We start from the raw sequence: 16,472 nt of genomic DNA on the forward strand, positions 1-16,472 counted from the left end.
GCAGCAAAAGCAATATTCAGCGTGGCCGGGTAGAGTGACCCGAGTGTCCTGGCTGGCCCAGGGGCAACAGAGGCCAGTGTTGTGGCCATTGCATAAGCCAGAGAGGGTGTCCTTGCCTGAGGCCAATGCAGGACTGAGACGCCCTCAGGAAGTTTCTGGAAGGGGCCCCCATCCTAATTCCTCAGTGGCCAACCATTATGACACACTTGTCCCCCAGATGGGATTACCGTCATCCCCTCTGACTCTGCTCTGGAATGCAGCCGTCCCCCTTACACTGGTTGGGATTGTGGGCTTTAATCCTGACCAGGTTTCCCTTCTTCCAGAACAAAGTTTCCTCTTCCTTGGATTTCTTTTCCTTCCTCATATAAGAACCATCACTTTCTCACGGTGTAGTTGCTAAAAGTGGCAGACTCTATTCTGGAGAAAGGGGGTTGATTCCCCCACTCCTCCTCCACATGAAGCCAGCTGGGTGACTGGGAGGAAACCATGTAGAAAAAGTCATTTTGTGAGGAGATGCTCAGCAATGCCTACTGACTTGACTTTGGCTGGCTACCCAGTACTTCAAAGGTAATTAGCAGCAGCCTGAAAAGCCAAGGAAACAGTATTGAGGGGGGAGGGGGAATCCAATAAGAAAGAGTTGGTTTTTATATGCTGACTTTCTCTACCTTTTAAGGAGAATCAAACTGGCTTACAATCTCCTTCCCCTGCCCACAACAGACACCTTGTGCGGTAGGTGAGGCTGAGAGAGTTCAGAGAGAACCGTGACTAGCCCAAGGTTACCCAGAAGGCTTCATGTGGAGGAGGGGGGAAACAAACCTGGTTTACCAGATTAGAGTCTGCCGCTCTTAACCACTACACAACACTGGCTCTCCAAGTAAAATGGGAGAATGCCAGGCCAGCCAGCAAATATTTTTACTTTATACTTGCACATCTTCAAATTCCAATCCCCTCCCCCCCCTCCATCCCCCCCTCCCCCAAAGCCTTTATGCAAAGACAGCTTCCCTCGTGTTTTTAGGAAGCCCACAAACAAAATGATAGCAGCAGCATTATCCTTTCTGCGTTCCACAGCACCTGATATAATAGGCATGCTCCTCCTTTTTCCACTCGTGACCGCTTTTCACCGGAGAAATTTTACGGGACCCCGCCAGGTATATAGGTATATAAAATTGGTATACAAATCAAACATTTACTGATAATCATGAAGAAATTTATTTTAAAACAATTCTTTAGTGTACATATAATTTTACCATTTATTAAAGGATTTTAAGGATGGATTTTTTCCTTACCAAGACTGCACCTGAAAAGTGATGATACTGCAGGAAAAAAGTTACAACCTGTCCTTTGTAGTGCTTAGTGACCGAGGGTGTATGTGTGCGGGGCTGTTTAATATTCACGATCAGTAATTGCCATCTTTTGCATTTCTGGCTGCGTGGCTGCTTCTAGTGTTAGCGCTTCAGCTGGCTCAGGGGTGTCAAACTCAATTGTTATGAGGACCGGCTGTGACATAAATGTCACCTGGTTGGGCCAGGCCATGTCTCGCCAGCTCAGATTGCTGCCTCCGCTGGTTTGCCGGCTGGATAAGAGTTCTCAAGGGGCCTTATCTGGCCCTCAGGCCTTATATTTTACACCCCTGCTACAGAATGCCTTTCCTGGTCACATATCTAAGGAAATTTGTAATTCAACGGGTAAGAATTACAGCAATTTGCAATTTTAAAAAATCAGCCCCAAAACCAAGATCAAATATTAGCAAACAAGTATTTGCAGGCAACAGTAGTTATACCTATAGAACACACCCTACTAATTCAATAAATGGATTATCCGAAGGCTACTCCAAAACCAAAATCCTTTACACAAATCTACATCCGGGGGGGGGGGGGCATAGCTTTCCTAACCTCCTCTAGCAAAGCATCTCAAAAGGGAGGAAACCATGTAGAAAAAGTCATTTTGTGAGGAGATGCTCAGCAGTGCCTACTGACTTGACTTTGGCTGGCTACCCAGTACTTCAAAGGTAATTAGCAGCAGCCTGAAAAGCCAAGGAAACAGTATTGAGGGGGGAGGGGGAATCCAATAAGGAAGAGTTGGTTTTTATATGCTGACTTTCTCTACCTTTTAAGGAGAATCAAACTGGCTTACAATCTCCTTCCCCTGCCCACAACAGACACCTTGTGCGGTAGGTTAGGCTGAGAGAGTTCAGAGAGAACCGTGACTAGCCCAAGGTTACCCAGAAGGCTTCATGTGGAGGAGGGGGGAAACAAACCTAATTTACCAGATTAGAGTCTGCCACTCTTAACCACTACACCACACTGGCTTTCCAAGTAAAATGGGAGAATGCCAGGCCAGCCAGCAAATATTTTTACTTTATACTTGCACATCTTCAAATTCCAATCCCCTCCCCCCCTCCATCCCCCCTCCATCCCCCCTCCATCCCCCCCTCCATCCCCCCCCCTCCATCCCCCCCTCCCCTCCATCCCCCCCTCCCCTCCATCCCCCCCTCCCCTCCATCCCCCCCTCCCCAAAGCCTTTATGCAAAGACAGCTTCCCTCATTTTGAGACCAAAACCTTTGGCGGCTCCACAATTCTGTTACCAATAAACCCCTGATTTTCTAACCTGTGAGAGGCAGGCCAGCAGAATGGTTTCCTTCGTACCTGTTCCTCAGCATTACCAAAACGATGTCCGCATAGGAGGGTGGAGCACAGAAGAGAGGCCCGGATTGACAAGCAATTCTTGACAACAGGTTTCTTGGAGCAGGTTCACACTCCAGCTTGTTATTAAACCAAAAAATATTTGCTGTGCCCAAAACTGGACCAGGGTGTGTTGCTGGGGGCGCATGAGGCCTGGACGACCTCGCTGCACCCAGGACTCGATGGGGGTGGGATGCTGGGGACACCCAAAGCCCAGGCAACTTTGGCGTGCCCAGAAAAGAATGGGGGTGGGTTGCTTGGGCGTGCGAAGGCTGGATGGCCTTGCCGCGGCCAGGACTTGACAGGAGTGGGGTGCTGGGGGCGCCCAAAGCCTGACGCGGAAGCCAAGCGGATTAGCAGTCTTGTCCAGGATACCCATCAGAAAGTCCACGGCCACATAGAAAAGTGTAGTTTATTTGTACAGTGCAGAAATATATACAGATACTCCTTTCACACTCTCCGCTCATAACATCCCGCATAGAACTGCGGTCTCACTTCATTATATACACCTGGTGATTGCAGCCACCAATCACAGTAGATATCCAATTACCTGGCATTTCTACTGCATTGCATCAGCCACCTGGCTATAGCTGGATCAGGCCAGCTTTGTCTAGCTCCCCAGGTACTTTCCAGGCTGATTACATCATCCTTAGATCTCACTGATCTATCCTGCCCTGTCAAACGAATCTGACAGACTTGTAATCTTGACACTCCTTCTCAAGGATTTCTGATTAGTTTGATTAGTTTCATGAATCTATTGCAATCCACAATTTTTGTAAATAGATCTGCCACATTACCAGCACTGGCACACTTTACAATACATACCAAGCCTTTGTTCACAGATTCAATTACATTGACATATCTGATTCTTATATGCTTACTTCTGCCTTTAAAGTTTTGCTCAGTCGCAAGTTGTAGCGCTGATTGACTGTCAGTATACACCTTTACTGGTAATTGTACAGACACATTGAGTTCCTTCATGAGATAGACAAACCATTCCACCTGGTTTATACATTCACTCACAGCACTATATTCTGCTTCACATGAACTCATGGCTACAAATGACTGTTTTACAGATTTCCAATGTATGGGTGCTTTACCAAAATACAACACATACCTGGTCGTTGATTTTGCGTTCCCCTGATCTGACCATGATGCATCTGCATACGCAGTCAGTTCCCCATTACATGCATTCAAGCATAACTGTTTGTTCACAGATCCCTTCAGGTATCTGAGTACACGCTTAGCTGCTTTCCAGTCACTCTGCTTTGGTGACATATTTTTCTTGCTCAGGCAATGTACCGCCTGATATATGTCTGGGCGAGTCCAACAAGCAAGATATAACAAACTTCCTATCAGGGACTGATACAGAGATTTGTCACACTCTTCTTGTTCCTGAGACTCTTCACATACATAACCTGTGACCATTGGGGTTTCAGCTGCATTAGCATCAAGCATGCTAAACCTTTCCAGCAACTGTTTTAAAGCCATAAAAACTGTTTTAAAACCATCAAAACCATATCTTTGTGGGGGTACTCCTTTATTACTTCTGTCTGACCGTCTGACTACCGTGCCACTAGACTCCCCTCCTTCTGGAGTCTCAACCTTTACTGTTTCCCTGCTTGCAACAACTTCAGGAAAAACACTTTCATCTGCCTCTGGCTGTCCATTAGCCGGCAATAAAACTTCTTCAGAAACCTTCTCAGTACCATGTAAGCGTGGCCAATTAAAAGATTCTCCGAAGTTCGCAGATTTGCTAAAAGACACCTGGTTCTGATCATTAGCAAAGCGATAAGATTTTGCTGCATTCTGATATCCCAGAAAAATCAGCGGTTTGGATTTCTTGCCACCTGCTCTGCGGTTCTTTAAAGGTATATCCACCCAAGCCTTTGTACCAAACACTCTTAAATGCTTTAAAGAGGGATTTCTTTTGTACAATGCCTTGTAGGGAATATTGTTAATGCTGGAGGTCCAAAGTCTATTAATCAAATAACAAGCCACCTTGATGCCTTCCCCCCAGAACCTGGGTTTTAGATTAGCATCCTCTATCAAAGCTTGCAACATTGACTTTAGATAACCAATCCTCCTCTCAGTCACACCGTTCTCCTGAGGAACACAGGGATTAGCCAATCTGTGCTCAATTCCCTTGCTTTCTAACCACTGGGTAAATGCACTAGAGACAAATTCACCGCCTCTGTCAGATTGTATACTGGATACCTTGAGGTCTAACTACCTTTCCACCCTTTTAATCCAATACTTGATGGTTTGACATGCCTCACTTTTCTGCTTCAGCAGATACACCCAGCCATAACGAGTAAAATCATCCACAATGCATAAAGCGTACCGGTTCTTAGACACACTCTCAGGAAATGGACCACAGAGATCTAAATGAGCAATTTGTAGAGGTCTGGTTGCCACCCTTTGGCTTACCTTAGCCACTGGACTACGTCTGCTTTTAACAGATTTGCAGACAGTGCAATCTAGGAAAGAATTACACCCATTCAACTTAATGTCATCCTTCCCTAACACACTCAGGGTTTTCTTTAGAATGGAAAAGGAGGCGTGGCCAAAACGCCTATGTAGAAGGTGTATGCACTCATTATGTGGATTTTTATTCACAGACTCCACTACCATAGAAGTTTCTCCTGTCCTTCTATGCACCACATAGACATCCTTTTGCAAGTGCCCTTCTAACATTACAACCTCCCCCTGGCTTATCTGGCAGGTGTTTCCTTCAGACTGCACCTTAAAACCAGTCTTAGCCAGCACAGAAACACTTAGCAAACTATGCTGTAACTCAGGCACACAAAGTACATTTTGAAACTTATGCTTTAACTCTGGGAAAAACACCTCCCCTTCAGAGTGTACCTTTAAGTGTCTCCCATCTGCTAGACTTGCATAAGACTTAGCAGACTGCTTTTGGTTAACCAACATGGAAGCTTTGTTAACAAAACATGTACTTGCCCCACTGTCCAAGAGCCAAATGTCCTCTCTGTCTCCAGCCTCTGCCAGCACAACAGCAGTGTAAGTTCCATTCACTGACTGTCTCTTTGGTTGCTTATTCCTGGCCAACTGGGGACAATGTCTTTTCAAATGTTGTGAGGACCCACAGAGAAAACACTTTCTGACAAACCACGCATTCCTCATCTTGCTTGTAGTTCCTACTCTGCCTTCCATCGCCTCCCCTCTGCTGCTGCCAGTGGCTCTGCGCTGAGTAGACCTCTTGCCCGTCTCGGGGTTGTCTAAACAGCTCGTCTGCAGTCCTCGGCGTAGACTATCCAGTCTCTCTGCCTGGGATGAAAAACGCACTGGGGGGCTGAGGTCTCGGCAGATGGGCGATTCGTTGATTTAACCTCGGGGGTGTATCTCAGCTGGGCTGCTGTCTTCTGCTTACGTCCTTCCTCCCGTCGTTCCTCTTCTTCCAGAATTCGTCCAGTCAGGTATTCATAGGTTAATTGCCCTGCTGCCAGGCTCTCCAGCGAGGTTACTAAAACATCAAAGCTCGCATCCAGAGAACTCAAAAGCAAATACACCCGGTCCTCCGCAGATATAACTTTTCCCCTCAACTCCAGCTGTCTATAAACAACTCTGCTAAGGTCTTCAAGTGGGCTGCGGCCGGCGTGTGCAGTGATTTATGGCATCTATAAAGCCGCCTCATTAGTGCTAGCAGCGTGCCAGCTGAGTCCCGGAGATACACTGCTCGCAGACTATCCCATGCCAACTTTGCATGCTCTTTGCCCACAACAAAAATAAGCTGGTCATCTCCCACCGTCAAGGTGATATTGGCAAGGGCTTTTATGTCCTTTGCAATCTCGGCTGCTGTAGTAGGGAGTCTTTCCACAGCATCCCATAAATCTTCCCTTTTCAGATACTGCTCCAACCTCACAGACCAAACGTAATTCTCTGAGGTGAGTTTATCCACTGGGATACAAGATTGTTGTGCCATTACTTACACAGCCGTCACTTCTCTAGTAGCTTCTGAAAATCCTGGACTCTGCGTATCTACCACCACACATAAACCTGTGCAGTGTAGCAGAAAACACTCCTGTAACGTAGAGGAGCTGGGCCCATAACCCTGACGCGGAAGCCAAGCGGATTAGCAGTCTTGTCCAGGATACCCATCAGAAAGTCCACGGCCACATAGAAAAGTGTAGTTTATTTGTACAGTGCAGAAATATATACAGATACTCCTTTCACACTCTCCGCTCATAACAACCCGCATAGAACTGCGGTCTCACTTCATTATATACACCTGGTGATTGCAGCCACCAATCACAGTAGATATCCAATTATCCTGGCATTGCTACTGCATTGCATCAGCCACCTGGCTCTAACTGGATCAGGCCAGCTTTCTCTAGCTCCCCAGGTACTTTCCAGGCTGATTACATCATCCTTAGATCTCACTGATCTATCCTGCCCTGTCAAACGAATCTGACAGACTTGTAATCTTGACAAAGCCCAGGTGGCCTTGCCACGCTCAGAAAAGGACGGAGGTCAGTTGCTGGGATGCGCGAAGCCAAGATGGCCTCACCGCGCCCAGGACTCGATGGGGGTGGGGTGCTGGGGAGCGCAAAGCCAGGGCTGCCTTGCTTCACCCAGAAGTCAATGGGGGTGGGATGCTGTCCTCAGAAAGGGAGGGGGGTGGGGCCTGGCTGATTCACTCCGTAGGCCATTTTGACACTGCTGGTCTAGGGAGAGCTTGGGGGGGGGGCTCAGCGGAGAGGGTGGCGACTTTTCCCGACCCCAAGATTCAATTCCACGTCCCCATTTGGGGTCGGGACCCATACTTTTAAGAAGCTCTGATATAGAGGGGGGTGCCGAGTTGTTTTCTGTTGTCCCAGAAGGTCAGACCAGAACCAATGGATTGAAATTCAATCAAAAGAATTTCCATCTAGACCACTGGTTCCCAACCAGGGGTCCGCGAGAACTAAATTAAGGTCCGCGAAACAAAGTTATAAACCCATAATAAATTAATATTTTCAATTAAAAGTTCTCTATTATAAAAATATATATTCAGATATTATTCTAAGTTTAATGTTTAACTAACAGTTATGATTAAAGTTTATTTTCAAATTCTCTGAATTTTTATTTTGAACCTTGGGGTCCCTGCACCGAACAAAAAAGTCCTAGTGGTCCCTCGTCAAAAAAAGGTTGGGAACCACTGATCTAGACATTAGGAAGAAATTTCTAACAGTTAGAGCAGTTCCACAGTGGAACAGGCTTAAGAACATAAGAAAGGCCCTGCTGGATCACACCAAGGCCCATCAAATTCAGCAGTCTGTTCACACAGTGACCAACCAGGTGCCTCTAGGAAGCCACAAACAAGACGACTGCAGCAGCACCATCCTGCCTGTGTTCCACCGCACCCAATATAATAGGCATGCTCCTCTGATACTAGAGAGAATAGGTATGCAGCATGACTAGTATCCATTCTAACTAATAGCCATGAATACCCCTCTCCATGAATATGTCCACTCCCCTCTTAAAGCCTTCCAAGTTGACAGCCATCACCACATTTTGGGGCAGGGAGTTCCGCAATTTAACTATGCGTTGTGTGAAAAAATACTTCCTTTTATCTGTTTTGAATCTCTCGCCCTCCAGCTTTAGCACATGACCCCGTGTTCTAGTATTATGGGAGAGGGAGAAAAACGTCTCTCTGTCCACTCTCTCCAAACCATGCATAATTTTATAGACCTATATCTCCACTTAGCTGCCTTCTTTCCAAGCTAAACAGCCCTAAATGTCTTAACCGCTCCCCATAGGACAGTTGCTCTAGTCCCCTAATCATTTTGGTTGCTCTTTTCTGCATCTTCTCAAGCTCCGTAATATCCTTTTTTAGGTGTGGTGGCCAGAACTGTACACAGTATTCCAAGTGTGGTCTCACCATAGATTTGTACAAGGGCAGTATGATATCAGCAGTTTTAGTCTCTGTTCCTCGTCTAATTAAGGCCAGCATAGAATTTGCCTTTTTTACAGCAGCTGCACACTGGGCTGACATCTTCATTGAGCTATCCACTACCACCCCAAGATCCCTTTCTTGGTCTGTCGCTGCCAGCACAGATCCCATCAGTGTATATGTGAAGTTGGGATTTTTTGCCCCAATATGCATCACTTTACACTTGCTCATATTGAATCTTATTTGCCATTTTAATGCCCATTCTTCCAGTATGCAGAGATCCTTCTGGAGCTCTTCACAGTCCGGTTTTGTTTTAACCACGCTAAATAATTTGGTGTCATCTGCAAATTTGGCTACTTCACTGTTTAACCCCAACTCTAGGTCATTGATGAACAGGTTGAAAAGCACTGGTCCCAACACAGATCCCTGAGGCAGCCCACTGCTCACATCCCGCCATTGGGAGAACTGACCATTGATTCCTACTCTCTGCTTCCTATTTTTCAGCCAGCTCTCAATCCATAAGAGGACTTGTCCTCTTATCCCATGACTATGAAGTTTGCTTAGCAGTCTTTGGTGGGGGACTTTGTCAAAAGCCTTTTGGAAATCCAAATACACAATATCCACAGGCTCATTCCTGTCCACATGCTTATTGACGCTTTCAAAAAAACTCTAATAGGTTAGTGAGACAGGACCTACCTTTACAGAAGCCATGTTTGGTTTTGCCCAGCAGACCTTGCCCTTTTATATGCTTGACAATTCTATCTTTAATAATGCTTTCCATTAATTTACCCGAACAGATGTTAAGCTAACTGGCCTGTAATTTCCTGGGTCCCTCTTGGAACCTTTTTTATAAATGGGTGTGACATTGGCCATTCTCCAGTCCTCTGGTACACAGGCTGATCGAAGGGACATATTGTCAGGCCTTCTCTGGTTCAGGTTTTTGCTCTTGACATGACGAGGCCAGACTTGGTTTCGTGTCAAACGACCTTGATTCTCATGCCTGTAAATAATGTGTACAGTTTCATCCGTCCTGTTTTCTGCAGCTGTGCAGATATTTGGTCTATGCTTCCTGGGAACCCCTTATCTCGGGTTTACCTCACTTTGTTTTACTTTCCCTGGCTGAAGTGTTTTTAAGCATGTACTGTCCTCTGTATTGTTATTAACAGCCTTCTTCTGTTTGTAGATAGTCAGTTCTTTAATTTACCTTTTTGCTCCTAATAAAGTATTACTGCTTCATGACTACCTGCCTGGATGAGTTTGTTTATGGGATGCTAGGGGTAAACGCCTGATCCTGACACATATTACGTATCTTTGTTAGAAGTTCAGCAATTTCCCATTGAAGAACTCTAGGATGAATACTGTCTGGTCCCTGTGACTTGTTAGTTTGCAGTTTGTCTAGATGTTCTAGGACTTCCTGCCTTGTTACCACAATTTGCCTCTGTTCCTCATTCTCCCATCTCCAAAATCTCTCTTCAGGAGAAGGAATCTGCCCTGTATCTTCAACAGTGAAGACAGATGAGAAGAAATCATTTCGTTTTTCAGCAATCGCTTTATCCTCCCTTAGAGTTCCTTTACTCCCATTGTCATCCAATGGTCCAACTGCTTAACTAGCTTTGTTCCTACTCCTAATATACTTAAAGAATTTCTTATTGTTTGTTTTGATGTGTTCAGCAATATGCCCCTCAAAATCTTTTTTCCCATCTCTAATTATCTGCTTGCATTTCCTTTGTGCAAGTTTGTGTTTGCTTCTGTTCGTCTCATTTGGGCAAACCTTCCAGTCTCTGAAGGAAGACTTTTTTATCTAATGGCTTCTAATGGCTTTTTTTCTTAATGGCTAACCTTACCCGTTAGCCATGGTGGTGACCTCTTGGTCACCTTATTACTACCTTTCCTGACCTGGGGTATACAAGCTAGCTGAGCATCTAGTAATGTTGACTTCAGTAACACTCCAAGCCTTTTCCAGAGATTTAACCCTCCTAACTTGATCTTTCAAATTCCTCTTTACAAGTTTTATTATTTTACAGGTTCCCTCTTTTAAAGTCAAAGGTAATTGTGTAAGATTTCCCAGTCATTTTCCCACTTGCATATAAATTAAATTTGATGCCATTGTGATCACTATTGCCAACTGGCTCAACTACATCCACATCCCGCACTAACAGCCCATTCCTGAAAAATGGGCTGAAGCTCCATAGGAGGCAGCGTCACCTCGCTGCCAGCGCAAGTACGCGTAATCGCATGATTAAACCTACTTACCCTGGCGGTGAGGCCAGTCCCGCTGGCAGGCGAGCGCCGCAGGACCGCGCCTCGCCCCTCCGTTTTTGCAGTCTCTCAGTTGTACCGGCAACAGCATGGAGAGGCCACGCCGGCGCAGGGGGGCGTTCAGGGCCGGGCCGGGGGAGGAGCTGCCAGCTAGGTGGCTTCCTATCCCCTTTCGGCCACTTGTTCGGCTGCCGGAACAGCGGTGCGGGCCCCATTGAAAACAAAAAAACTGCCAAGGCTTTTTTTATTTCCCCAGCCTGTGTGAATTAGCTTAGGAAGAGGCGCCACTGCGCCTCTTCCCCGCCAACTCCGCATGCCGCATTCTCAGGAATGGGCTGTAAGTCACTGGCAGCACCACAGAGTATTAAATCCAGGATCGCCTCCCCCTCTGGTTGGGTCTATGACCAACTGTTCAAAGGCACAGTCATTTAGGATGTCTAAAAATTTTGTCTTTTTGGCTTGACTGGAGCATACATTTATCCAATCAATATGAGGGAAGTTAAAGTCTTCCGTTATTACTACTTCATTACCTTTACATGCTTCCCTAATTTCATTCTCCATCTCAAGATCACCCGGAGCCATTTGGTCAGGGGGCCGATAGATCATCCCCAGTACTAAATCACTGTTGGGGCCTGGAATCATCACCTATAAGGATTCTGTGGACGAATCTGCCCTTTTTATGGTCTCTAGCTTATTAGACACTATGCCTTCCTTGATGTACGTAGCAACACCCCCTCCAATACACTCTTCTCTGTCATTTCTATACAGTTTGTAACCCGGGATGACTGTATCCCACTGGTTCTCTCCCGTCCACCAGGTTTCTGTAATGCTCACTATATCTATGCTTTCTCTTAAAACCATGCACTCTAACTCCCCCATTTTTGCTTAGAAGCTTCTAGCATTAGCATAGAAACACCTCCACACTGTTTCTCTCTTTCAACTTGCCTTGCATTCTGTGACCTTGAGGGTTGCAAGGGATATTCATAGGACGAATTACCCCTGTAGCAGCCCATGAACAACTCACATGGTAATTGGAGTATTCTCCATTTCTTTTAAGAAAGAACCCCTCAGACTGACTCAAAGACTCCAGCTAGTACAGAATTCCGCGGCGAGACTTCTTACTGGTACCTTGCCGTGGACACATATTACACCAGTGTCAACTGCACTGGTTCCAGCTGAAATATCAGGTCAGCTTCAAGGTGCTGATTATGACCTTTAAAGCCTTACATGGTCTGGGACTGTCATATCTGGGACTGTCCTATCTACAGGACTGCCTCTCCTGGTATGTTCCCTGGAGAAATTTATGTTCACGTAATACCAACTTTACTTGTGATCTCCAGCCCAAGCAGTATCTGGCTGGCCTCGATCAAGGCCAGGGCTTTTTTTGGGTTAAAATGCAATAAATAATAATAATAATTAACAAAAATGTTTCGCATGTGGATCATCAGGACTTGTGTGGGTGCTAAAGGGATCTCTCTTTCCATTCCAGCAGGGAATGATCAGTGGAATGAGGGAGATCGGGAAGTGCATCAGCTATTGCCAGATAAAGTGAAGAATGAATATTGGAAAGGAAACTTTGGGAGTCAAGGCAGACTAAACAGGCAGAAAGAAAGTCATATGGTCAAGAAGAGGGATAGACCCATTCCTGGCCAAGAGCAGGATGTCCGTGAACTAGTCCACATGGTGGAGGAGGCATACAAGTGCTTTGTGTGTGGAATGAACTTCTCAGATCAAGCCCAATATGATATCCATTTGCAAATGCACACTGGAAAGAAGGCCCATCAATGCTTAGAGTGTTGCAAGAGCTTCCTTCGCAGATCAGAGCTCCTTAGACATCAAAGAATACACAAATGGAAGAAACTTTATAGCTGCTCCGACTGCGGCATGAGCTTCACACAGAAATCAGACCTTTTTCAACACCAAAGGATTCATTCAGGAGAAAAGCCATTTATCTGCATGAAGAGTGGAAGGATGTACCCTTGTGGAAGAAAGGGTAATGCAGTTTTTCGAAAGTCTACTGTAATGGGGGCACATAAATGCTTTTGTTGTGACAAGTACTTCAGATACAGATCACAGCTCCTTGTGCACCAAAGAATACACACAGGAGAGAAACCTTTTGAATGCTTAGAGTGTGGAAAGAGATTCAGTCACAGTCGCTCTCTTCAAACACATTTAAGAACCCACACTGGGGAGAAACCTTTTGAATGCTCAGAGTGTGGAAAGAGATTCAGAGACAGTAGCGCTCTTCAAAACCATAGAAGAATCCACACTGGGGAGAAACCTTTTGAATGCTCCGAGTGTGGAAAGAGATTCAGACAGAGTAGCCAACTTCAACTGCATCAGAGAACTCACACAAAGGAGAAACCTTTTGAATGCTCAGAGTGTGGAAAGAGATTCAGTCGGAGTAGCTCCCTTCAAACGCATTTAAGAACCCACACTGGGGAGAAACCTTTTGAATGCTCAGAGTGTGAGAAGAGATTCAGTCACAGTACCTCTCTTCAAACGCATTTAAGAACCCACACTGGGGAGAAACCTTTTGAATGCTCAGAGTGTGGAAAGAGATTCAGTCACAGTAGCCATCTTCAAACGCATTTAAGAACCCACACTGGGGAGAAACCTTTTGAATGCTTAGAATGTGGAAAGAGATTCAGTGACAGTAGCCCTCTTCAAATGCATTTCAGAACCCACACTGGGGAGAAACCTTTTGAATGCTCGGAGTGTGGAAAGAGATTCAGTCAGAGTAGCCATCTTCAACTGCATCAAAGAACCCACACAAAGGAGAGACCTTTTGAATGTTCAGAGTGTGGAAAGAGATTCAGTCACAGTCGCTCTCTTCAAACTCATTTAAGAACCCACACTGGGGAGAAACCTTTTGTATGCTCAGAGTGTGGAAAGAGATTCAGTGACAGAAGCGCTCTTCAACAGCATCGAAGAACCCACACTGGGGAGAAACCTTTTGAATGCTCCGAGTGTGGAAAGAGATTCAGTCAGAGTAGCCAACTTCAACTGCATCAGAGAACTCACACAAAGGAGAAACCTTTTGAATGCTCAGAGTGTGGAAAGAGATTCAGTCGGAGTAGCTATCTTCAAACGCATTTAAGAACCCACACTGGGGAGAAACCTTTTGAATGCTCAGAGTGCGGGAAGAGATTCAGTCAGAGTAGCTATCTTCAAACGCATTTAAGAACCCACACTGGGGAGAAACCTTTTGAATGCTCAGAGTGTGGAAAGAGATTCAGTCAGGGTAGCCATCTTCAACTGCATCACAGAACTCACACAAAGGAGAGACCTTTTGCATGCTCTGAGTGTGGAAAGAGATTTAGTTGCAGTGGCAATTTTCAAAAGCATCTAAGAACCCACGCAGTGGAGAAACCTTTTGAATGCTCAGTGTGTGGAAAGAGATTCAGTCACAATAGCTCTCTTCAAAGGCATGTAAGAACCCACACAGGGGAAAAGCCTTTTGAATGCTCAGAGTGTAGAAAGAAATTCAGTCAGAGTGGCAATTTTCAACAGCATCTAAGAACCCACGCAGTGGAGAAACCTTTTAAATGCTCAGTGTGTGGAAAGATATTCAGTCATACTAGCAATCTCGCACAGCATTTAAAAACCCATAGAAAGGAAAACCCTTTTTGAATGCTCAGTATAAGGCCCTTGTCCCCTCCTCTGTTGAGGCAACCCAATTTATCTCCAATCTTTTCTTAGTTTTTTGAAGGGCACCCCATTGAAAGTGTAATGTGCAATGGGTGGATCTTTGGGATAAGTTTGAGAGTGCGCCTCTCCCTGTCATGTCCAGAGCACATTTCCTTGACAGAGGCAGGATATCACTCGGACTTGTATATAATCCCCCCAGCTCCATGTCCTGTGAACACCCATATCTCTACTTCAAGAGAATTTCATCAAAGCAATGCGAGACAATTTCTAATTAATTGGCCATCATCTCTGAGCCATTAAAGCAGCTTTAACACGGTCAATTTAGGCAAGCCTGGAGCGTTGAAAACTTCCCCACCTTGGAATGTGAAACGATGGGATTTTTCCACATGAAAGGGGGGAGCCCAGATTCATGAAAAGGATGGCCTAGTGTTATGGGCTCAGGCCAGACACTGGGGAATCCTGGGACACCCCCACATGCTTTACAGGACTACAGCTGGTGCACATAGGATGGCAAAGTGCCATGTAGCCAGAGACAACTCTGTCTCCTAGCATCCATCTTGGTTGTGCAAGTCTGAAGCAAACTGTCAGGGTCTGGAGATCTGCCACCCACTCCATGGAAGGAACATTGTAGCTTTTCCATGAAGACCAAGGAAGACCAAATAAGCTGTTATTTCTGTGCAGTGAACATAAGAACATAAGAAAGGCCCTGCTGGATCAGACCAAGGCCCATCAAGCCAGCAGTCTGTTCACACAGTGGCCAACCAGGTGCCTCTAGGAAGCCACAAACAAGACGCCTGCAGCAGCACCATCCTGCCTGTGTTCCATTGTACCCAATATAATAGGCATGCTTCTCTGATACTAGAGAGAATAGGTATGCAGCATGACTAGTATCCATTCTAACTACTAGCCATGAATACCCTTTCCTCCATGAATATGTCCAGTAGACTGCTCAAGTCCTGCCATATCCTGTCAATCCATTCACATGTACCCTTCAGGATACATCCTGTCTCCGGTCATGCCTTCCGGACCCCTACCTTAATCTCCAGGTCTATCACACCCAGCCATCATTATTATGATGTTCTTATTCTCTGCTCCCGATTAATCCTGTTGTGTGCAATCAAGCCTTTTGTCACTAGCAATATGTATTGACATTGCAAGCATTTCCTCCAGCTACCTTTTAGGGTATAACTAGCCCCATGGCCCACAATTATTTGCTAACATTTCCTGGATCCAAAGTGTGAGCCACGATACCATATGGGTGTATTGTTTTCCTAGCTAGTAGTGCTGGTCATTTCTAAGCTGTCTCTCTGCTGCTGCCATTCTGGACCTTGTTTCTTTGGAAGGTTACTATAGCCCACTTGGGGCTCTCAAACCTTTAGTTTCTTAGCTCTATGTATGTTGTGAATTGTGTGTGTGTATTTTTTACCCTATTTGATTATCCTTTAATAAAATCCTTAACATTAATAAAAGCCTCCTCGTTATTGGGTTTCTTTCCATTTAGTTTGTTTACCTGGAATGGAACTGGTTAAAAGATCCCCATGCCAGCCTCTTGCATCACTCTATCTAGTCTCCAGCTAATTTTCCTCAATAAACGGAGATCCCTATGCTTAAAGATCATTAGGGAAAAAATCTTGCTAGACAGACTTTCAGCAGTTCTCCTCTCTCACCATGGATAAAGTAATGTTGATCTCTTTTCTCTTTGTGCTTGCCTCTTCCCCCCATTCTTAGTTTTGTAGGTGATTGTGTGTGTGCTATGACTTAAGGAATCAGTTCTCAGGTGCTTACTGCAGATACTTTAGAATTTTACTCTTCGGCCAGGCTCTGAGCCCTCCAGTGAGGAGGGGGAGGCAGAGCCTGCGCCCGGGTCTCATGCTCATGGCCCCTGGCCTGACAACCCATCCCCAACCTTCTCTTTCATGTGGGCTGCTATTGAGAGGTAGCACCTGGAGGCCAGGCGCGAGTGGCGGGAGATGACTGACCAGGC

The 16,472-nt window shown here is 45.6% G+C and overlaps 1 protein-coding gene across 1 annotated transcript; it reads left to right on the forward strand.

Moving 5' to 3' along the window:
• The first annotated feature begins 11,150 nt into the window (after positions 1-11,150).
• On the forward strand, positions 11,151-16,224 carry LOC130493453 (zinc finger protein 135-like). The gene is made up of 4 exons (XM_056867206.1): positions 11,151-11,174; positions 13,031-13,739; positions 13,890-14,168; positions 16,217-16,224. Exons 1-4 carry the CDS (start codon positions 11,151-11,153, stop codon positions 16,222-16,224), a joined length of 1,020 nt encoding a protein of 339 aa, XP_056723184.1.
• The last annotated feature ends 248 nt before the right edge of the window (positions 16,225-16,472 follow it).

Source organism: Euleptes europaea, chromosome 1 (assembly GCF_029931775.1).
Source record: "Euleptes europaea isolate rEulEur1 chromosome 1, rEulEur1.hap1, whole genome shotgun sequence".
NCBI classification, from domain to species: Eukaryota; Metazoa; Chordata; class Lepidosauria; order Squamata; family Sphaerodactylidae; genus Euleptes; species Euleptes europaea.

Coding starts and splice junctions, on each gene's coding strand:
- LOC130493453 (XM_056867206.1), top strand. CDS start 11,151: ATGCCGCATTCTCAGGAATGGGCT. Junction 11,175..13,030: donor CGCATTCTCAGGAATGGGCT/GTAAGTCACTGG, acceptor CACACTGGGGAG/AAACCTTTTGAATGCTCAGA. Junction 13,740..13,889: donor AGAGTGTGGAAAGAGATTCA/GTGACAGAAGCG, acceptor TTGAATGCTCAG/AGTGTGGAAAGAGATTCAGT.